Source organism: Chroicocephalus ridibundus, chromosome 27 (assembly GCF_963924245.1).
Source record: "Chroicocephalus ridibundus chromosome 27, bChrRid1.1, whole genome shotgun sequence".
Lineage (NCBI taxonomy): Eukaryota > Metazoa > Chordata > Aves > Charadriiformes > Laridae > Chroicocephalus > Chroicocephalus ridibundus.
In genome coordinates, this window is record NC_086310.1 from 1197474 (window position 1) to 1220867 (window position 23394).

General features: G+C 50.8%; 1 protein-coding gene across 1 annotated transcript; it reads left to right on the forward strand.

Annotated features, from left to right (window-relative positions):
* Positions 1–9862: 9862 nt before the first annotated feature.
* Positions 9863–18149, forward strand: LOC134507732 (E3 ubiquitin-protein ligase TRIM39-like). Its single transcript, XM_063318582.1, has 4 exons — positions 9863–9923; positions 10640–10870; positions 16280–16306; positions 17593–18149. Exons 1-4 carry the CDS (start codon positions 9863–9865, stop codon positions 18147–18149), a joined length of 876 nt encoding a protein of 291 aa, XP_063174652.1.
* Positions 18150–23394: the final 5245 nt, after the last annotated feature.

Below are 23394 nucleotides of genomic sequence, written 5' to 3' on the forward strand. Positions count from 1 at the left end.
GAGCTTCCAGCCTTCCTGGACCGCTTTGCCCTTCAGGACTGTCTCCCTGGAGACTATCCTGGTCGGGTGGTCTATAGCATACTCCCAGCACAACATCTCTGTTATTTCCCTTCCCCTTCAACCTTACCCATAAACACTTGACTTGACCAGCACTGGAATCTAGCTCTGTACAATCAAAACATTCCCTAATGTACAGAGCCACACCCCCGCCTCTCCTTCCTTGCCCCCACAGTTCTGCCTCTCTTCTTTTCCTCTCCTCACAGGACAAGCTGTAGGTGGAATCAAGACCAACCACCACATACACACACGCACATACACATACAAACAAATCCCCTTCCATCTGTCTTGGAGTTCTCATTTTCCTCCCAGCAGCAATGGAGGTACAGGCTGGCATAGCTCTCACCTGGCTGAGGGTTTCTGCTCTACAGCAGGACTGGGAGATACAAAGCAGACCTCTCCAGCCTTGGAAGGATTCAGGAACCCCTTGGAGGAAGGCCTGAGCCACCTGCTTGGACCCCAGGGTAGAGCCTGCTTGCAGCAGGAGTCTCCACTGGACACCTCCCAAGCTCCTTCCCAGCCACAAGTGCTGTGCCGTTTGGTGACAAAGGCAAAAAAACAAAATTCCAAGCCAAGACTGAAGAATTCAATTGACTTCTTAAGAAATCCCCAGGGCACCAAATAGAGCTGCCATGGGATGTTCTGGGAGGAGATGGGAGGGAGCATAATGATCCTTGTGGGGGCTGGCAGGAGGGGAAGGGGAAGAGTGAGGCCTATGCAGCATCCCTGGGAAACCCTGTGGTGCTGGCCTTCAACTCTGTGGCAGCCAACGTAGCTTGATGATATGGGAAAGCATCAGTGGGGCTCAGCGGTAGGACACACTGACCAAAACCCCACTACACTGCTGTCTGGCTCTTGGTTCACAGGACCTCACGTTTTCTTGGGCTTGCTGCATGACGGTTTCTTCCCCAAGAACTGTTCAATGCATTCTTGTACTTCCTTAGGGAAATACCTTAGTTAATTTTCCATTTTTTTCTCTTTTTTCTTGTGCATGTACTGTCCAGAACCTGAGATCGAGCCGTTCACTGTCCAAAAGCAAATTAAATTATTTGAAAGCCAAAGTAAGCATGATGGATCTCATTCCCGTGTCCGACTACCAAGAGAAGAGCAGGGTGAGACTCTCTCTGAACTTCTCTCACTTCCTGTGGGAAGCTGTGGACATTCTTCACCCTAAACTCTTGCAAGTATGCAGGTAAAAAATCCCCAGCTGTCACCCAGGAACAAAAGCCAGATGCCTTTCCGTGCAGGTGAGTGCCAGGACTGATCCACGCTACCTGGAAACAAAAACCTGCCTAGCAAAAAGAAGATCGGGAGGCCTATCCTGCACGAGGGACCACCACAGTGAGATGACACAATCTCACCACTCCAGAAATTCCCACTTCCAAAGGCCTCCAGCAAATCCTTTGTCATTTTGAGCATCCCCATGCAGATGTCCAGGTCCCCAGGCTACCCGTGCACAGAGCTGCCCAGGCAGCGCGCTTTTCCCAGCACAGACCAGGACAGCCTGGACCGTATTGAATCCCTTCCTCCTCACGTTTTAAGGCACACTCTTTCCCTACGCTTGCTCTTTCCAGGTGGGATGCTTGACAGGGGGATGATCTTCCCTCAAGGAACATTTCCAAATTAAAATGTCCTGGCCCCCCTTCTATGGCCATGCCTTTGGCTAGTGAGGAGGCAACGCGGTTCATTTACATTTTCCTGCGGCTCACCAGAGGCACAGGCGAGCCAGGCCCTTGTGGATAAGGGCTTACAATGGTGCTTTGACATCTTTCAACGTAATGTTTGTAGGGTAAAATCCTATTGCCCAGCAGTGAGCAAAAGCTAGGAAAATGTTGGGCATTAGATACATGAGCGTGGGTCATAGTCTTGCTCCAGGTGAAGCACGGGAAAATACGGCAATGACCAGCTAAGAAGAGTCCAGACAAAATCATTGAATTCCTGATGGCACACGCTACTGTGGTAAAATTAGGCCAGTGGCCCATGAATACCAAAGCTCAAGCCATATTTACAGAACTACAGAAACAACCAATTAGAGGCTGATAGGTGATGAAACTTTGGTCTGAATTTCTTGGCCCCTGCCTGTTCAAAAACAGGTGGGAAAGTTAAAACCCTTTGCAGATTCTACCATAAGCACAACATTACATTCCTGTGAGGTGAGGGTTTCTGAGGAAGAAATATAAAACCCTACAGGAGAGCCCTAAGAAGAGACCCTCTGGAAATTAGTTTAAATCAGAGCTTTTCAGCAACAGAATCAGAGATAGGTAATCTCCCTTGAAAGGAGGACACGTCAGTGTCCAAACAACACTGGTCTTTCTTTACAAGAAAGAACAGTGGAGGAAGGGAGCACCAGGGCCCTGGAATCCTTTCGAGAGAAGGACCACCTGAAGATCTCTGAAAACGTGCAAACTCCGCAGACAGTTTTGAAGAACATGCAGGCCTCAACAGAGCAGGACACTGAGATTGTGAGAGACGACATGGAGAAACAATCAGGTGAACAGCAAGGCATTTATCACTCTGAAGGCAAAGGCTGGTCTACAGACCATGGGTATCATGGGCTCTTTATTACTCTTTATGACTCTTTATGATTCTTTATGACTCTTTATGACTCTTTTTGACACAAAAGCAGCTTCTTCTTGCTCCTTTCTAAGAGGAAAGGCCCTGCACCGTAAGAGGGACAAGGACTCACCTCAGGGGAGGCGAGATCATGGTCCCACTGACACCGGTCTTTCTTCACAGGAAGGGCAGTGGAGGGAAATACCACCAGGACCTGGGAATCCTTTCACGAGAAGGACCTCCTGCAGATCTCTCAACAAATTCAAGCGCTGCAAACAGCTTTGCAGGACATGCAGGCGTCCACACAGCGGAACCTTGAGATCCTCAGAGAAGCCATGGAGAAGCAACTAGGTGAGCAGCGCCATTCCAAGCAGGCCTTCATCTCTCTGAAGGCAAAAGCTGGTCTACAGACAAACGATACTGCGAGCTAGTCCTCCCCACCTCCTGAATATGCATGGGCCTGGACAGACCTTTCTAGGCGAGTAGCTCATGACCTGCGCCAGTGAGACGCCTCCATGCTAAGGTGTCGACTGCAGGAGTTCACGGTCCCTCTTCTCGCCCTCGTCTTTGAAGGGAGTGAGTACCGTGGGTCCTTCATGACTGCCAGACGTGGTGAAGGTTTCCAGCTCTGTGTCCTGCCTCCATCTCTCTCCCTTTGCCCACTCACCTTCCACAGGGCAAAGAGTCTTGTCCCCCACAGCCCATAGATGCCGGCTGGGGAGATGGAGGGGGGCGATTCCTGCCCTCCGCCCTGCCCAGCACGCCTTTCTCAAGCCTTCAGCAAGGCTCACAGGGCCCGGGCTCTTTCCCCACCCCTCCAGCACACAAGCCCTCCAAAGCAATTCAAGGAAGGAAAAAGACTTTTCCCACTTCTCGGGAGCGCGTGTGCCCTCAGAGCCCGGGAGGTGCAGGCATCCGGGAGGGCAGGAGCCCGCCACTGGGAAAGTCCCAGAAGGAGGAGGGAGAGCTGAAGGGAGGAAGCTTGGGCTGGGGCCTTGGGCAAGCCCTGCTCCCCTTCCCCTGCCTCAGGAGTGCCCAATCACTCCTGCTCTGACTTCTGACCTGCCAACACCATCTCACTCGGAACAGGGTCCCATTCCTGCAAAAAACACCTCAGGAAATGCATCATTCACGCTCCAGTCTGCTCTGGGGCTGGGTCCTCCTGGGCATTGACACAAGAGCAGCTTCTTCTTGGTCCTTTCTAAGAGGAAAGGCCCCGCACCGTAAGAGGGACAAGGACTCACCTCAGGGTGAGGAGGAAAAAGGGTCTTCCCACTTCTCCAGAGCCCTTAGTTCCCAAGTGCCCTGGAATCCATGCAGGAGAAGATGGAGAGGATTCTTAGTGAGAAACCGGCTGTCTTACAGAGCCAAAAACAATTAGCACACTCTGCCACCCCAGCTCTAAAGGGACTGACTGACACCCGGCTTCCCTCCTGACACTTTCTCAAGACACTTCTGCTTTGCAGGAGTCTTTGGAGAAAGTGCACGCACTGTCAGCTGTTGATGTCGTATTGCTTTCGCTCTCCGCAGAAGACTCTGGGACCCCCTTGCTGACTTGTAGCATTGAAAGGGAGTGTAGAAATGATGGGCATGTGAATGTGTGAGTGCCTGCCAGCTGTCTCCAGGCAGAACTGGTGCTGGACAGTAGAATTTCTTTCCTGGGCGGTTCTCCTCTGTGAAAGGGGATCTCCTTTTTGGTCCATGGTCTCTCCATTCCTCTGGCCTCTCTTTCTCATCTGATAAGGAATGAGAGGCTGAGCTCCTCTCACAGCAGCTTTTAGTCCCCCATGGACTTCACAGGGAGCCACTGGGAGCCACGTACCCCATGTCTGTGAAGGAAAACCATCACGCATGCGGATTTGCTCTTTTCTCCTGAAGACTCCGTCCAAATGAGAATAGAACGAGCTAATGTCTGTGGTGGGGGAGTAGAGGAGCCTGGGGTGTGGGGGTGGACTCAATGTCACCTATGACAGACAGATGGAAAACTCTGTCCAGATACCCCTTCACTCTTTATTAGGGGACAGGAGAAGAATCAGCAGCTCTACATGATAATGAACAATACGCAGATTTTAAGGCACTGTAGGAGAAGTGTTGCACTGGGAGTTGCCACTGGGAGATACTCAGGCAGCAGCTGGGCTGCTGGCGAGGAAGCTGCATTCCCATTTGCACATGGGTCCAGTGAAGATCCATGCAGCTACAAGACCTCTCCTTGTATGGCAAACCAGAGATGCCTCCTTCAGAGAAAGTCGTCTCCCTCATTCCCTATTCCTTCTCCCCTGACACAAGCATGACATCTTCTTTTTACTCCTCCAGAATTCCTACCTTGATTTCAGGTCTGGTTAGAGTCTTTGCTGCTAAAAGACCAAGCATCCCAGAGGCCTCAGGCTTTGCTCTCTCTGGGGGATGGCAAGGGACCTGTTGATGTTTTTTCCAACCCATAGAACAAGCATGTTACTACAGCAGAACACGTTCTTTTTGGTCAGCAGCATGGGGTAGTGTCTTAGCACGCAGAAGACCAGCATGCCTTGGCAAACCCACTTATTGCCTGCTTTTGTGTTTTTCCCGCAGATTTTTTCAACATAGAGCACTACAAAGGTAAGCAAAAGGGGGATGATGGACGTGAGTAGTTGGAGTTGGAATGTGGCTTGGAGAACACATCCCACCTGCTGAGAGAGCTGTTTGGAGAGCAGCACACTCAGAGGAAGGATTGTTTGATAACTGTATTCTCTGCTGTGTGTTGCCAAAGACACTGCGTATGCTTGACAGGAGCCTTTTCATCCGTGGGGAGCAGGGATGGGCAGCTTGCATTAGCCACGTCAGCCCCTGGCTCCCACTCCTGCTCTTGCCCTCTTTGGTGTTTCAGAAAAAGTGTCTTGAGCTGATCTGGCTCCGCTACAGGAGCAACTTCTTATTCTTGAAATCTGAGTTGAGCTGGAGGACCTTTGTTCACGACATTGCACCTTGCTAGGTCAGGTAATTGGTATGTACACTGATGAGCTGGGGAAACTGAGGAAAGAAACATCTCCTTGTCATTGGGGCAGTGAAGATCACTCTTCCATTCTAATCCATGCAGAAGAAGTACCCTAGACTGGTGCTCTCCTATTTTTTGAGGATTAACTACTAGTACTCCTACGGTCAACTTTTGTCCTTTTCCTCAGGCCATCCCCACAGCAATTCAAAGATGGAGGGAGAGGGCATTCAGCCCCGCACCCTCCTCTGTGGTGCTGAACGCTGGAGTCACAGGAACATTGGCTGAGTGCCTTGCCTTCGATGCATGCAGGCTGGCCACTCGGTCCTATCTGAGAAGTAGGGTGATAAACCAATTGGGCCTGCCTCTGTCCCAGCAAATGAATATTCTGCACCATTAATTCTCTTGCAGGAATCAGCTCTTCATCTCCTCAGCAGTCATCCACAGGCAGAAGGGACATTCCTGCCCATGCAGGTGAGATCCCGGGCTGACCATGCCACAAGGGATGACTAACACCCAGGGAAGGACCACCATGAACACTCAAGGGAGGGAAGAAATCTAGCTCATGAAGTTGCAGCAGATGGGGGGTGGCTCAGACATGTCTGGATATTGGCAGAGCCTGCCTGACCATGGCATTGGTAACTTTGTCAGAGGCATCTGGTGGCATTTAAACTCTTCTCATAGCTGACACTTCCACCACCCTACAGTCCGCGCTTCCAAAGGCCTCCAGCAAGCATTTTGTCCCAGCCAGCATCCCCATGTAGTTGTCCTGCTGCACGTGGTGACTACAAGAAGGGTGCCTAAAGGAACAGTACGCTGGGCTAGGCCAGGTGGCGGACTGTGCCAAGGCAGAGTGGGACAGGCTGGACTGTGTTGAATCCCATCCTGCCTAGCACGTAAGGCAAGCCCTTTCCCTGCACTCTGCTTTTGGGTGGCCTTCTTGCAGGAGCATGCTCTCCCCTCAAGGAAGGCTTGTGATGACCCTGCCCTGGGCTCTCTCCTATGGCCATGCCCTTTCCTGGAAGAGAGGGTGGTCTTTTGCAATTGCACTGAAGTTTTCCACCTGGGCATGAAATCCTCATGCCTGTGGGGAAGAGGTTATCTGGGTGGTCTGGCTGCTGTTTTTCAGGCTCCACCCATGAGAGAGAGCCATTTCTCCAGCAAGGAAGAGGAGCAGGTTCCCGTGAGAGAGCCCAGGGACACTGCTCACAGCAGAGCAAAGGGGAAGGAGACCTAGAAAGTCTGGGAAGAGGTGAGTCATGGTGACAGAGTATCTGTCTCAGCAATGCTGGGTCCTCATCTCTACGTTAGCCACGCTTCTGATCTCAGAGCTAAATGCCTCCTCTATAGAAACTTCTTTCCGTCTTCAAAGCAGATTATGTCCTGTCCACACAGTTCTGCCTCTCTTCTTTTCCCCTCCTCACAGGACAAGCTGTAGGTGGAATCAAGACCAACCACCCCCACCACACACACACACGCACATACACATACAAAGAAATCCCCTTCCATCTGTCTTGGAGTTCTCATTTTCCTTCCATCAGCAATGGAGGTACAGGCTGGCATAGCTCTCACCTGGCTGGGGGTTTCTGCTCTACAGCAGGACTGGGAGATACAAAGCAGACCTCTCCAGCCTTGGAAGGATTCAGGAACCCCTTGGAGGAAGGCCTGAGCCACCTGCTTGGACCCCAGGGTAGAGCCTGCTTGCAGCAGGAGTCTCCACTGGACACCTCCCAAGCTCCTTCCCAGCCACAAGAGCTGTGCCGTTTCGTGACAAAGGCAAAAAACCAAAATCCCAAGCCAAGACTGAGGAATTCAACTGACTTCTTAAGAAATCCCCAGGGCACCAAATAGAGCTGCCATGGGATGTTCTGGGAGGAGATGGGAGGGAGCATAATGATCCTTGTGGGGGCTGGCAGGAGGGGAAGGGGAAGAGTGAGGCCTATGCAGCATCCCTGGGAAACCCTGTGGTGCTGGCCTTCAACTCTGTGGCAGCCAACGTAGCTTGATGGTATAGGAAAGCATCAGTGGGGCTCAGCGGTAGGACACACTGACCAAAACCCCACTACACTGCTGTCTGGCTCTTGGTTCACAGGACCTCACGTTTTCTTGGGCTTGCTGCATGACGGTTTCTTCCCCAAGAACTGTTCAATGCATTCTTGTAGTTCCTTAGGGAAATACCTTAGTTAATTTTCCTTTTTTTTCTCTTTTTTCTTGTGCATGTACTGTCCAGAACCTGAGATCGAGCCGTTCACTGTCCAAAAGAAAAAGAAATTCTTTGAAAGCCTAAAAAAGCATGCTGGATCTCATTCCCGTGTCCGACTACCAAGAGAAGAGCAGGGTGAGACTCTCTCTGAACTTCTCTCACTTCCTGTGGGAAGCTGTGGACATTCTTCACCCTAAACTCTTGCAAGTATGCAGGTAAAAAATCCCCAGCTGTCACCCAGGAACAAAAGCCAGATGCCTTTCCGTGCAGGTGAGTGCCAGGACTGATCCACGCTACCTGGAAACAAAAACCTGCCTAGCAAAAAGAAGATCGGGAGGCCTATCCTGCACGAGGGACCACCACAGTGAGATGACACAATCTCACCACTCCAGAAATTCCCACTTCCAAAGGCCTCCAGCAAATCCTTTGTCATTTTGAGCATCCCCATGCAGATGTCCAGGTCCCCAGGCTACCCGTGCACAGAGCTGCCCAGGCAGCGCGCTTTTCCCAGCACAGACCAGGACAGCCTGGACCGTATTGAATCCCTTCCTCCTCACGTTTTAAGGCACACTCTTTCCCTACGCTTGCTCTTTCCAGGTGGGATGCTTGACAGGGGGATGATCTTCCCTCAAGGAACATTTCCAAATTAAAATGTCCTGGCCCCCCTTCTATGGCCATGCCTTTGGCTAGTGAGGAGGCAACGCGGTTCATTTACATTTTCCTGCGGCTCACCAGAGGCACAGGCGAGCCAGGCCCTTGTGGATAAGGGCTTACAATGGTGCTTTGACATCTTTCAACGTAATGTTTGTAGGGTAAAATCCTATTGCCCAGCAGTGAGCAAAAGCTAGGAAAATGTTGGGCATTAGATACATGAGCGTGGGTCATAGTCTTGCTCCAGGTGAAGCACGGGAAAATACGGCAATGACCAGCTAAGAAGAGTCCAGACAAAATCATTGAATTCCTGATGGCACACGCTACTGTGGTAAAATTAGGCCAGTGGCCCATGAATACCAAAGCTCAAGCCATATTTACAGAACTACAGAAACAACCAATTAGAGGCTGATAGGTGATGAAACTTTGGTCTGAATTTCTTGGCCCCTGCCTGTTCAAAAACAGGTGGGAAAGTTAAAACCCTTTGCAGATTCTACCATAAGCACAACATTACATTCCTGTGAGGTGAGGGTTTCTGAGGGTAAAAGAGGAAGAAATATAAAACCCCACAGGAGAGCCCTAAGAAGAGACCCTCTGGAAATTAGTTTAAATCAGAGCTTTTTAGCAACAGAATCAGAGATGGGTAATCTCCCTTGAAAGGAGGACACGTCAGTGTCCAAACAACACCGGTCTTTCTTTACAAGAAAGAACAGTGGAGGAAAAGAGCACCAGGGCCCTGGAATCCTTTCGAGAGAAGGACCACCTGAAGATCTCTGAAAACGTGCAAACTCCGCAGACAGTTTTGAAGAACATGCAGGCCTCAACAGAGCAGGACACTGAGATTGTGAGAGACGACATGGAGAAAGGATCAGATGAATAGCAAGGCATTTGTCACTCTGAAGGCAAAGGCTGGTCTACAGACCATGGGTACCATGGCCTCTTTATGACTCTTTATGACTCTTTATGACTCTTTTTGACACAAAAGCAGCTTCTTCTTGCTCCTTTCTAAGAGGAAAGGCCCTGCACCGTAAGAGGGACAAGGACTCACTCCAGGGGAGGCGAGATCACGGTCCCACTGACACTGGTCTTTCTTCGCAGGAAGGGCAGTGGAGGGAAATACCACCAGGACCTGGGAATCCTTTCACAAGAAGGACCTCCTGCAGATCTCTCAACAAATTCAAGCGCTGCAAACAGCTTTGCAGAACATGCAGGCATCCACACAGCGGAACTTTGAGATCCTCAGAGAAGACAAGGAGAAGCAACTAGGTGAGCAGTGCCATTCCAAGCAGGCCTTCATCTCTCTGAAGGCAAAAGCTGGTCTACAGACAAACGATACTGCGAGCTAGTCCTCCCCACCTCCTGAATATGCATGGGCCTGGACAGACCTTTCTAGGCGAGTAGCTCGTGTCCTTGCCCAGTGAGACACCTCCATGCTAAGGTGTCGACTGCAGGAGTTCACGGTCCCTCTTCTCGCCCTCGTCTTTGAAGGGAGTGAGTACCGTGGGTTCTTCATGACTGCCAGACGTGGTGAAGGCTTCCAGCTCTGTGTCCTGCCTCCATCTCTCTCCCTTTGCCCACTCACCTTCCGCAGGGCAAAGAGTCTTGTCTCCCACAGCCTACAGATGCCGGCTGGGGAGATGGAGGGGGGCGATTCCTGCCCTCCGCCCTGCCCAGCACGCCTTTCTCAAGCCTTCAGCAAGGCCCACAGGGCCCGGGCTCTTTCCCCATCCCTCCAGCACACAAGCCCTCCAAAGCAATTCAAGGGAGGAAAAAGGCTCTTCCCACTTCTCGGGAGCACATGTGCCCTCAGAGCCTGGGAGGTGCAGGCCTCCGGGAGGGCAGGAGCCCACCACTGGGAAAGTCCCAGAAGGAGGAGGGAGAGCTGAAGGGAGGAAGCTTGGGCTGGGGCCTTGGGCAAGCCCTGCTCCCCTTCCCCTGCCTCAGGAGTGCCCAATCACTCCTGCTCTGACTTCTGACCTGCCAACACCATCTCACCCGGAACAGGGTCCCATTCTTGCAAAAAACACCTCAGGAACTGCATCGTTCACGCTCCAGTCTGCTCTGGGGCTATGTTGTTTTGGCAATGAAAGAACATCAGCATCTTTTTGGTTCTTTCTAAGAGGATTGCTCTGCACCATGAGATGTACAAGGCCTCACCTCAATGGAGGCAAGATCATGTTCCCAGTGACACCAGTCTTTCTTCACAGGAATGAGAGTGGAGGCATATTCCACAAGGTTCATGGAATCCATGCAGGAGAAGATGGAGAAGATTCTCAGTGAGAAACTAGCTGTCTTACAGAGCAAAAAGGAATTGGCCAACTTTGATAATTGTCCCGCACCTCTGGAGGAACTGACTGACTCACGACCTTCCCTCCTGAAATATTCTGAAAATACTTCTGCTCTGCAGGGGTCTCTGGAGAACATGCAGGCACTTTCAGGTACTGATGTATTATTCCTTCCCCTCTCCAGAGAGTGCTCTCAAGCCCCTTGCAGACTTGTAGCTTTGAACGGGAGCGTAGAATTGTGTGAAGTGTGAATGCATGACTAGTGCAATCTGGCTGCAGGGATAACTGGTGCTGGACAGTAGTGTTTCTTTCCTGGGAGGTTCTTCTCTGTGAAAGGGGATCTCCTTTTTGTTTCATGGTCTGGCTATTCCTCTCGCCTCTCCTTCTTGTCTGACTAGAATGAGAGGTTGAGTTTCTCTCATAGCAGATTTTATTCCAAATGAGAATACAAGTAGCTAAGATAGCGTTGTGTTTGAGTGTGGTGAGGGATTCGTGGAGTTGGGGAGGTGGCCTCTGTTTCATGGCGGGCAGATAGTTGGAAAACTGTGTTTGGGTCCCCCTCCACTCTTTATCTGGGGACACAAGAAGAATCAGGAGCTCTAGATGAAAATGGATTTAAGCAGACTTTTAGATATTGTATAAGTTTTGCAGTGGGGAATATTCAGTTGTCACTAGGAGACACATGCGTCTGTTCTAAACACGCCAACGGTCAGTCGCCGAGGACACCAGCTTCAGTGCAGGTAAGGCCGCACTGGGGAAGGGGATCGTGGTGGATAAGGCCAGCAAAGGGCTCTTTTGGGGGCTTTCGTAGCCGGGAAAAGCGGCTAGCTCATGCCAGAGCTGGCAGCTCGGGGGTGGGCTGCTGACATGGCAGGGGTGGAGGCAACGCCACATGCAGCAGTTCTAAACGGGCGGTACCCAGCATGCAGGCAGCCCGTGGGCATCACCCAGGGTGTCACCGCGGCAAGAGCGGGCGTACAGGGCGCAGCTCTTTGAACAGTAAGTCACTGAAAACCTCTCGACCTGGCCAGGATGTCATCGTAAGAACTCGGCAGAATGCCATGGCATCCCTGAGCTCTGCACCGAGCAGCTCTGATGTGGCCACCCAGACAGAGCTTGCGTGGGAACCTGCTGCCACCCAGGTGTCAGGCTGCAGGGTGTGCCCTGCTCTTGCGCCGGTGTTGAATGGTAGCGGTGAGCAGGCCTGTGGGAGGCGTGCCCAGGGAGAGGAACTCCTTCACCTCGTGATGGAGCTCCGTGAGGAGGTAAGTCGTTTGAGAAGTATAAGGGAGTGTGACCAGGAGATAGATAACCTGAGTCACACCCTGCCTTCCCTGAAAGAAGCACCTCAGGCAGACAGACCTCCACATACAGAGCACTCCCCACCCTCTAGCACCATGGCTGAATGTGGAGATTCAGAGGACAGGGGCCAGTGGCAACGAGTCCCCGCCCGGCGTGGCAGGCGTGCCACCCAGGTTACCCCCACACCATCCCAGGTGCCCTTGCAGAACAGATACTGTTCTGCAAAAGGAATCCCCTTCTGCAAAGGGAACCGGAGGATGACAAGGACAACAGCTTGCTGAACTTGGAGTTGTCACCGAGGCCAAGACGGATTACGCCTCGTATAACAACATCCTCAGTTATGAAAGAAAGACGGGTCCTTGTAGTAGGGGACTCGATTCTGAAGAGAGCGGAAGGTCCCATATGTAGACCAGACCCAGTCTGTAGGGAAGTCAGCTGTCTCCCTGGGGCCAAAGTTAAGGATGTCCAGAGGAAACTCCCTACCCTAGTTAGGCCTACTGACTACTACCCTTTATTGATTTTTCAGTTAGGCAATGATGAAATTTCAGGAAGAAGCCTGAGGGCAATGAAGAAAGACTTGAGGGCCCTGGGACGGATGGTGAGGGGATCAGGAGCACAAGTAGTGTTTGCTTCTATGCCAGCAGTTGCGAAGATTGATGAGAAGATTAACAGGAAATGCCAGCTGATCAATGCCTGGCTCAGAGACTGGTGTCATCGGCAGGACTTTGGGTTCTTTGATCATGGGCTGCTTTTCAGGACACCAGGCCTGCTGGCAACAGACGGCAAAAGCCTGTCTCAGAGGGGGAAAAGGGTTTTAGGGCAGGAGTTGGCGGGGCTCATTGACAGAGCTTTAAACTAGATTCGAAGGGGGATGGGGACAGATCCAAGCTTGCTAGCAAAAAGCCTGAAAGCAGCATGCTGGCACTAGACTTGGAAAAGATAGGGGGCGTAACCAGGCTCCTTAGGAATAAGTCTGGGGGTGGCAGAATTTCAACTCCCTCCAGTAAAAAGGAGAAAGGACCGATAGCCCAGCTGAAGTGCTTATACACTAATGCACGTAGCATGGGCAACAAACAGGAGGAGCTGGAAGCCATTGTACAGCAGGATAATTATGATGTAGTCGCCATCACAGAAATGTGGTGGGATGACTCACATAGCTGTAGTGCTGCCATGGATGCCTAGAGGCTCTTCAGGAAGGATAGGCAAGCAAGGAGAGGCAGGGGTGTGCCCCTGTATGTCAGGGAGTGTTATGAACACTTTGAACTAAATGATGGTGATAATGGGGTTGAGTGTTTATGGGTAAGAATCAGGGGCAGGGCTAACAAGGCAGATATCGTAGTAGGAGTCTGTTATAGACCGCCCAACTAGGATGATGAGGCAGATGAAATATTCTATAAACGGCTGGGAGAAGTCTCAAGATTGCGAGCTCTTGTGCTCGTGGGGGACTTCAATTTGCCGGATATCTGCTGGGAATACAATACAGCAGGGAGGGAACAGTCTAGAAGGTTCCTGGAATGTACTGGGGATAACTTCCTGACACAGCTGGTGAGAGAGACAACTAGGGAAGGTGCCCTGCTGGATCTGTTGTTTGTAAACAGGGAAGGTCTTGTAGGGGATGTGATGGTTGGAGGCTGTCTCGGGAACAGTGACGATGAAATGATAGAGTTTTCAATTCTGGGAGAAGCAAGGAGAGGGGTCAGCAGAACTGCTACCTTGGACTTCCCGAGGGCGGACTTTGGGCTTTTCAGGAGCCCAACTGACAAAGTCCCCTGGGAGGCAGTCCTCCAGGGCAAAGGAGCCCAGGAAGCCTGGATGATTTTCAAGAAGGAAGTCTTAAAGGCGCAGGAGCAGGCTGCCACCATGTGCCGGAAGACAAGCCGTTGGGGAAAAAGACCGGCCTGGCTAAACAGGGAGCTAGGGTTGCAACTTAGGAAAAAAAAGAGGATTTATGGCCTTTGGAAGGAAGGGCAGGCCACTCAAGAGGACTACAAAGAGGTAGTGAAGCTATGTAGGGAAAAAATCAGGAGGGCCACAGCCCAGCTAGAACTAAACCTGAGGACTAAGGACAATCTCTGTCCTCTAGCAGATGGGGCCAGTAACATAGTGACCAAGGATGAGGAATAGGCTGATGTACTTCATGCTGTCTTTGCCTCAGTCTTCAGCAGTAGGACCAGTTGTTCCCTGAGTACCCAGACCCCTGAGCTAGAAGACAGGGATGGGGAGCAAAATGAAGCCCCTGTAATCCAAAGGGAAATGGTGAGAGACCTGCTTCAGCACCTGGAGGTGCACAAATCTATGGGGCCGGATGGGATCCACCCAAGGGTACTGAAGGAGCTGGCGGAAGTGCTTGCCAGGCCACTTTGCATCATTTATGAGCAGTCCTGGATAACTGGGGAGGTCCCAGCTGACTGGAGGTTGGCAAGTGTGATACCCATCCACAAGAAGGGCGGGAAGGAGGATCCAGGGAACTACAGGCCAGTCAGTCTGACCTCGGTGCCTGGGAAGGTCATGGAACAGATCCTCCTCAGTACCATTACACGGCACATGCAGGAGAACAGGGTGATCAGGCCCAGTCAGCATGGGTTTGTGAAGGGCAGGTCATGCCTGTCAAACCTGATCTCCTTCTATGATAAGGTGACCCACTTAGTGGATGAGGGAAAAGCTGTGGGTGTTGTCTACCTGGATTTTTGCAAAGCTTTTGACACCGTTTCCCACAGCATTCTCCTGGAGAAACTGGCTGCTCGTGGCCTGGACAGGTGTACTCTTCGCTGGGTCAAAAACTGGCTGGATGGCCGTGCCCAGAGAGTGGTGGTAAATGGAGTTAAATCCAGTTGGTGTCCAGTCACAAGTGATGTCCCCCAGGGCTCGGTGCTGGGGCTGATTCTCTTTAATATCTTTAGCAATGATCTGGATGAAGGGATCGAATGCACCCTCAGTAAGTTCACAGATGACACTAAACTGGGCGGGTGTGTTGATCTGCTTGAGGGTAGGTTGGCTCTGCAGTGGGATCTGGACAGGCTGGACCGATAGGCTGAGGCCAATGGTATGAGGTTCAACAAGGCCAAGTGCCAGGTCCTGCACTTGGGTCACAACAACCCCAAGCAACGCTACAGGACTGGGACGGAGTGGCCCGAAAGCTGTCCGGCAGAAAAGGACCTCGGGGTGTTGGTGGACAGCCGGCTGAATATGGGCCAGCAGCGTGGCCAGGTGGCCAAGAAGGCCAACAGCATCCTAGCCTGTATCAGGAATAGTGTGGTGAGCCGGACTAGGGAAGTGATCATCCCCCTGTACTCGGCACTGGTGAGGCCCCACCTCAAGTACTGCCTTCAGTTTTGGGCCACTCACTACAAGAAGGACATTGAGGTATTGGAGCATGTCCAGAGAAGGATACAAAGCTGATGAGGGGTCTGGAGGACAAACCTTATGAGGAATGACTGAGGGAGCTGGGGTTGTTTAGCCTGGAGAAGAGGAGGCTGAGGAGAGACCTTCTCACCCTCTACAACTACCTGAAAGGAGGTTGTAGAGAGATGGGGGCTGACCTCTTCTCCCTGGTGACAAGTTATAGGACAAGAGGAAACGGGTTCAAGTTATGTCAGGGGAGCTTTAGATTGGATATTAGGAAACATTTTTTCACTGAAAGGGTTATTAAACATTGGAACAGGCTGCCCAGGGAGGTGGTGGATTCACCATCCCTGGAGGTGTTTAAAAAAAGGGTAGATGTGGTACTTAGCGACATGGTTTAGATGCAGCTTTTGTCAGGGTAGGTTAAAGGTTGGACTTGATGATCTTAAAGGTCCCTTCCAACCTCAGCAATTCTATGATTCTATTCTATGAACTGAGGCAACGGCTGTGCTGCTGGTGAGGTAAGTGCATCTGTACGCGTACCAGTGAAGCACCTAGAACTCCCGACATAGCAAACCAGAGATAGTTCCTTCAGATAAATTAATCTCTCTTGGTCCCTGTCCCTTCCCCCTGCCATAAGTATGACATCTCTTTACTGCCCCAGAATTCCTACCTTGATTTCAGGTCTGGTTAGAGTCTTTGCTGCTGAAAGACCAAGCATCCCAGAGGCCTCAGGCTTTGCTCTCTCTGGGGGATGGCACGGGACCTGTTGATGTTTTTCCAACCCGTAGAACAAGCGTGTTACTACAGCAGAACACGTTCTTTTTGGTCAGCAGCATGGGGTAGTGTCTTAGCACGCAGAAGACCAGCATACCTTGACAAATGCGCTTATTGCCTGCTTCTGTCTTTTTCCCACAGAGCTTTACAAAATACAGCGCTACAAAGGTAAGGAAAAGGGGGATGATGGACGTGAGTACTTGGAGCTGGAATGTGGCTCTGGAGAGCACATCCCACCTGCTGAGAGAGCTCTTTGGAGAGCAACACACTCAGAGGAAGGATTCTTTGATAACTGTATTCTTTGCTGTGTGTTGCCAAAGACACCGTGTGTGCTCGACAGGAGCCTTTTCATCCGTGGGGAGCAGGGACGGGCAGCTTGCATTGGCCACGTCAGCCCCCGGCTCCCACTCCTGCTCTTGCCCTCTTTGGTGTTTCAGGAAAAGTGTCTTGAGCTGATCTGGCTCTGCTACAGGAGCAACTTCTTATTCTTGAAATCCGAGTTGAGCTAGAGGACTTTATTTCATGACATTACAACTTGCTAGAGTCCTGTCAGGTGTTGGATGACCTGTGCAAACTGAGGAAAGAAACCTCTCCTTATCATTGTGGCAGTGAAGATCACTCTTGCATTCTAATCCATGCGTAAGAAGTACCCTAGACTGGTGCTCTCCTATTTATTAGAGAAGAAACTACATAAATTTGAAAATCACCTTCAGACTTTGCTAAGGAGTTTAATCATGACACCCAAACCAAATTCCAGCAGATGTACCTATATTTAGATGTACTATTATACTTGTATCTACCACAAGCAACACTTGCACTTCCTAATAGGCTTTCTTCCTGCACCAGAGTTTTTAAGCACAATTACTGAATGCTTTGCATTTATATTTTAGCATTTATTACTCACCGGTGTGTATCTGCATTCATTTCGAGGTGGTTTTCAGATGCCTGCAGGGCTGATCAATTGTCTCACTTCAATTGTGAATCTTCTTCTTCTGTTCCTGTCATAGAAAACTTTCTCTGGCCATTATGATTTTGTCTCAATACCCTTGGAAAAGTCAGTTGTGACTCTGGTGTTGCCCAAAGAGGAGCTGCATTGTCAACTCCTCAGGCCATCTCAACAGCAATTTAAAGATAGAGGGAGAGGGTTTTCGCCCCCACACGCTCCTTCTTGGTGCTGAATGCTGGAGTCACAGGAACACTGTCTGCCTGCCTTGCATTTCATGCATGCGGGTTGGCCATTCTCTCAGTCAGCAGCCCCAAGATGGGTATGGAGGGACATGGAAGGTAAGGGAGGGGAGAAGGTAGAGGTCCCCTGAGGCAAGAGGCTGCCCAGTGCACCTGAGGGTGGAGGTAGAGGAAGGACTAATGAGAGGTAGATGAGGACACAGAAGAGAAAAGCTCAGAGAAGCAGACCTTGTCTTTTCTGCTCCTTATGAACGACTTGATCATTGCAGTGGATGTGACCCTGGATGCTGACACGGCCCACCCTAGATTGGAAATCTCAGATGATGGGAAGAGTGTGAAAGATACTGGCACCATCAGAAAGGTTCCCAGGAGTGAGAAGAGATTTGATTCCCACATTTTTGTGTTGGCAAAGGAAGGATACACATCTGGGAGACACTACTGGCAAGTGGATGTTGGCAAGAGAAGAAGCTGGGTCTTGGGCATTGCCCAGGAATCCGTGACTCGCAAAGGGACTGTGACTCTGACCCCTAAGAATGGCTTCTGGGTCATGGGGTTTGCAAACGGGCGAGAGTATTGGGCCCACACAGACCCCTGGACCCGTTTGAGCGTGAGTGGGAAGCTGCAAAAGGTTGGGATCTTCCTGGACATCTCAGCCAAGAAGATGACGTTTTACAACATTCATAAGAAAACAGCTCTGTACACTTTTACCATTTCTGATGGCGGCAGCCAGGAAGGGAAACTCTTTCCCTTCTTCTCAACAGGCCCTGCTAATGCTAAGCCTGACACTGAGCCTCTGAAAATAGTGCAGGGGTTTGATGATGAGTAGTTCACTCTACATTGTGAAGGCCTATAATGTACCGATCATACCGAGGGGTTATCAGGCTGCCATCTAGTTTGTGTTTCCTGAACCAAGCTAAGACAGGAGGGGACAGATGTATCTTAGTGGCCAGCTTTGAAAATTTTTAGACTATACATCAGTATGAAAAAGCTTCTGAGGGAAATTTTAGGTATTCAAGAAACAGAAGCATTCTTTCATAATAACACGGAATAAACATTTATTCTGGAAGGTGAGTTTTCATCATACTCTGTGTTTTGGGGTTTTCCTGAGGAAGAGGAGTAACAGAGCAGCTTGGCAGATACCCAGTGGCCAGCCATGTTCAACCACCACTCATATCCAGATGGCTTTTGAACATCTCCAAGGATGGAGACTCCACAACCTCTCCAGGAAACTTGTATCAGTGCTTGGTCACCCTCACAGTAATAAAGTGTTTCCTGATGTTCAGAGGGAACCTCCTGTGTGTCAGTTTGTGCCCATTGCCTCTTGTCCTGTCACTGGCACCACGGGCAAGAGCCTGCCTCTATCCTCTTTGCACCCTCCCTTCAGGTATTGAGACACATCAATAAGATCACCCTGAGCCTTCTCTTCTCGAGGCTGGACAGTCCCTGCCCTCTCAGCCTTTCCTCACGGGACAGATGCTCCAATCCTTTAATCATCTCTGTCTCCCTTCCCTGAACTCTCTCCAGTATCTCAATGTGTATCTTGTACTGGGGTGCCCACAAAGGCAGGTGTGGCGTCTCCAGCACTGAGGAGAGGGGAAGAATCACCTCCCGCAACCTGCGTTCAGCACCTCTCCTAATACAGCCTAGGATACCAATATCCCTGTGTGCTAAGGGCACGTAATTTATCTTGGTGTCCACCAGAACCCTTAGGTTCTTTGCTGCCAAGCTCCTTTACAGCTGGGCAGTCCCAAGCGTGTGCTGGGGCCTGGGCTTCTTCCTCCCCAGCTGCAGGACTTTTCGGTTCTCCCTGTTGAACCTCAAGAGGTTCCTGGCAGCCTATTTCTCCACCCTGTTCAGGTCCCTCTGCACGGCAGCGGGACCCCCCTGGCATAACAGCCACACTTCCCAGTTGGTTGTGGTCAGCAAACTTGCTGAGGGTACGCTCCACCCCCTCACTGAGACCTCTAAAAAAGATGTTAAAAAGGACCAGAATGAGTATTGACCCCTGGGCTACACCGCTAGTTTCTGGCCTCCAGCAAGAATTTCTGCCTCTGAGCAGCACCCGCTGGGCCTGGCCGTTCAGCCACTTTTCAATCCACCTCGCTGCCTGTCATCCAACCAATCTATCTGCATCTTATCTAGGAGGATCTTATGGCAGACAGTGTCAAAAGCCTTACTGAAGTCCAGGTAGACACTATCCACTGCTCTCTCCCTATCTACCAGGCCAGTCATTTCATGCTCACTACTCCTGATGACTTTGTTTTGCTTCATGTTCCTGGGAATGCTTTCCAGGATTAGGTGCTCCATCCCCTTCCCAGAGATTGCCCGCTCAAGGAAAGGGTGAGAGGAGGGCTGTAGTGTGGAGCTGCCATTTTCACTTGCTCTCTGTTGCCCTGAGAAAAATGAGGCAATGAGACCAAGAGAGACTCATCTGAGACTGCTGCACTGTGAACACCAAAAGCCCCTTGCTCAGGGAAGGAAACGGCACATAGTGGTGCAGGGGACAGTGGGATGGTGGGGAGGGACCTAGAGCACCTGGGGAGAGCGTGAAAAGCCCTTGGGTGCTTTTCATAGTAGGGGGTGGAGGGGTGGAGGGTCAAGCAAGGAAGCAGGGAAGAGCCCCACATCCTCCCGCCAGCTGTGCAGGATAGATGTGCGGGATAGATCTGTGCAGCCCCCAGGGAGGTGATCCAGGTGAGGGGGAGGGTGACCAGGGTGAGTGGCTGCTTTTGTCCGTGTTCCTTATCTGCTAAAAGTAGCATCCCTGCTGATGTTTGCAGGGATGTCACAGACCAGTCTGCTAGTGTGTGTGCCCAGCCCAGTGGGAAGGAGACGTGGTGCCATCTGTGTGTTTCTTTGTCTCTCTGTGTGACTGGTTTGTTTATTCTGAGCAGTTGGCTTGTGCCTTCACAGTTGTCTTCCTATCTGAGGGCAATTTAAGCTCTGCCAGCCCTGCCTCCCTCACCCTGCAAGCCTTGAACTGGGATGGTGCAGGGTAACATCTCTGTCTGATCTGTGCCCCAAAAGGGACTATTGCATGGGACTTTCTGCTGCTGAGACTCACACGTGCAGCCCTCTCCTTTCTACAATGGCACTGTGAGGGACCCTAAATTCAGACATATTCAGCACTGTCCCCTTCGTGCTCTGAGCCCATTTCTGTTGTTTCCTGCTGGCTCTGAGACCTAGGGCCACTATTTTGAAAAGGCCTTCTTGGGTGCTAGTGAGGCCGCTTGTGTTTTCTTTGGTGGGACTTTTCTGAGCTGTGCTGCCATCTGCCAGTCCCACCCAGAAGTTCTGGATGCCCAGGATATATTCAGGAGCTCCAGACACCTATCTTGAGGCTTTAGGCAGCAGAAGCCTGCCCTTACTTCAATACAGAGAGGAATGACATTATAGTGAAAAACACGAGCTGAAACGCGGCCAGAGATGTTTTTTCATTGCCAAAAGCAAAAAATTGACCACAAAATGTAACAGGACATGCCCCCCCCCGCCGTTGTCTTTCCAGTTCATGTTCCGTCTACATAGCTCATGTTCTGTCTTTTCTCTACCACTGGTGCAGTTTAACCCCAGCAGGCAAAGCACCCCACAGCCTCTCACTCCCTCCCTCCAGCGGGATGGGGGAGAGAATCAGAAGAGTGAAAGTGAGCAAACTCATGGGTTGAGATGAAGAAATTTTAATAAGTAAAGCAAAAGCCACACATACAAGCAAAGCAGAACAAGGCATTCATTCACTGCTTCTCATTGGCAGGCAGGTGTCCAGCCATCTCCAGGAAAGCAGGGTTCCATTACACATAACAATTACTTGGGAAGACAAATGCCGTAACTCTGAACATCCCCCCCTTCCTCCTTCTTCCCCAGCTTTATACACTGAGCATGATGTCCCATGGCATGGAAGATCTCTTTGGTCAGTTGGGGTCAGCTGTCCCAGCTGTGCGCCCTCACAACTTCTTGTGCACCCCCAGCCTACTTGTTGGCATGGTGGAGTGAGAAGCAGAAGAGGCCTTGACTCTGAGTAAGCACTGCTCAGCAATAACAAAAACATCCCTCTACTATCAACATGCTTTTCAGCACAAAGCCAAAACATAGCCTCATACAAGCTACCATGAAGAAAATTAACTGTATCCCGGCCAAAACCAGCACAACCATCTACGCCTATGTCAATGTTTCCCACACAATAACATTGTGCTGAAAGTCATTATTGAGTGTCCTCAGAAACTTGTACAAGTGAGTGTGAAGTGCTTTAAGTGTCTTTCAGTCAGATGAGTGAAAACAGGAATTCAGTACCTCTTGATTACAGCAATTACAGAGATATAGACGCCTTACCCCTCTTTGTGGATGTGGCGGGTTGACCCCAGCTGAATGCCAGGTGGCCACCAAAGCCGCTCTTTCTCTCCCCCTCCTCAACTGGATAGGGGAGAGAAAATATAACAAAAGGCTCGTGGGTCAAGAGAAGGAGAGGGAGAGATCAAAACTAAAGAGAAATACAAAATAAGTCTTAAAACACCTTCCCCACACTCCTAGCTTCTTCCCTGGCTCATCTTCACTCCCCATTTCTCTACCTCCTTCCACTGAGTGACACAGGGACAGGGAATGGGCGTTTGTGGTCAGCTCACCACACGTTGCTTCTGCTGCTCCCTCCTCCTCTGGGGAAGCACTCCTCACACTCTTCCCCTGCTCAAGTGGAGGGTCCCTCCCACAGAGGACAGCTCTCCACAAACTTCCCCAAAGGGAGTCCTTCCCACAGGCTGCAGTCCTGCAAACTGCTCCAGCATGGGTTCTTTCCTCAGGGTGCATTCCTTCAGGAACAGATTGCTCCAGCATGGGTCCCCCACAGCGTCACAAGTCCTGACAGCAAACCTGCTTCAGTGTGGGCTCCTCTCTCTCCATGGGTCCACAGGTCTTGCCAGGATTCTGCCCCAGTGTGGGCTTCCACAGGGTCACAGCCTCCTTCAGGCATTCACCTGCTCCAGCGTGCGGTTCTCCACAGGCTGTACGTGGGTATCTCCTCCAGCGTTAACCTCCAGGCTGCAGGGGCACAGCCTGCCTCACCTTGGTCTTCACCACAGGCTGCAGGAGAGTCTTTGCTCCAGCACCTGGAGCACCTCTTCCCCCTCCTTCTTCATTGACCTTGGTTTCTACATAGTTCTTTCTCTCACTCCTCTCTCCGGCTGTTGCCATGCCGGCTTTTTTGCCCTTCCTTAAATGTGTTATCACGGAGGCACTATCACTGATTGGCTCAGACTTGGCCTGCAGTAGGTCCATCTTGGAGCCTGCTGGCATTGGCTCTGTTGAACATGGGGGAAGCTTCCAGCAGCTTCTTACAGAAGCCACCCCTCTAGCCCCTCCCACTATCAAAACCTCGCCATGCAAACCCTGTACAATGCAAGACCCCATGGTGGAGAAATCAGATATTTCCTGAAGGAACTGTGGCCCATGGAGGAGCCCACCTCAGAGCAGGTTTATCCTGAAGGACTGCAGCCCACAAAGAAGACCCATACTGGAGCAGCAGAAAAGTGTAAAGAGGAAAGAGCAGCTAAGAACTGTTGCGGACTGACCAAAATCCTCCTTCCCTTTACCCCTCTGACACTTAGCAGGGGAGACTGGAGTAGGAGTTGGAGATGGGAGAGTGAAGGTGAGCCTGAGAAAGGCAACAGTGAAGAGAAGGAATTTTAATTTTGTCCATGTTTCTTGACATCTAAAAGTATTTTAAATGGCAGTAAATGAAATTAATTTTCCCCAAGTTGAGTCTGTTTTGCCCATGATGGTAATTGGTAAGTGATCTCTTTGTCTTTGTCTTCACCCATGAGCTTTTTCATTGTCTCCCTGTCTTCTTGAGGAGGGGGAGTGAGAGCAGCTGGGTGGGCATTGGGCAGCTGGCCAAGTTCAACCCACCACAGATACAAAAGTGGAAGGTGTGACTGGTACACACTGACACACACAGACACACAGAATCTTAGTGGTTGGAAGGGACCTTTGAGATCATCGAGTACAACCACATTAAAAAAAACCAAAACAAAACAAAAAAAAAAAACACACACACAAAAAAAAAAGCACCCACCAACTAAACTCCA

What these genes read in the sequence shown, in the direction of transcription:
- LOC134507732 (XM_063318582.1), top strand. Translation starts at nt 9,863, where the DNA reads ATGCTAAGGTGTCGACTGCAGGAGTTCACGGTCCCTCTTCTCGCCCTC. An exon ending in GAACATGCAGGCACTTTCAG is followed by an intron (nt 10,871 to 16,279) that starts GTACTGATGTAT and finishes TTTTTCCCACAG; the next exon opens with AGCTTTACAAAATACAGCGC. An exon ending in CAAAATACAGCGCTACAAAG is followed by an intron (nt 16,307 to 17,592) that starts GTAAGGAAAAGG and finishes TGATCATTGCAG; the next exon opens with TGGATGTGACCCTGGATGCT.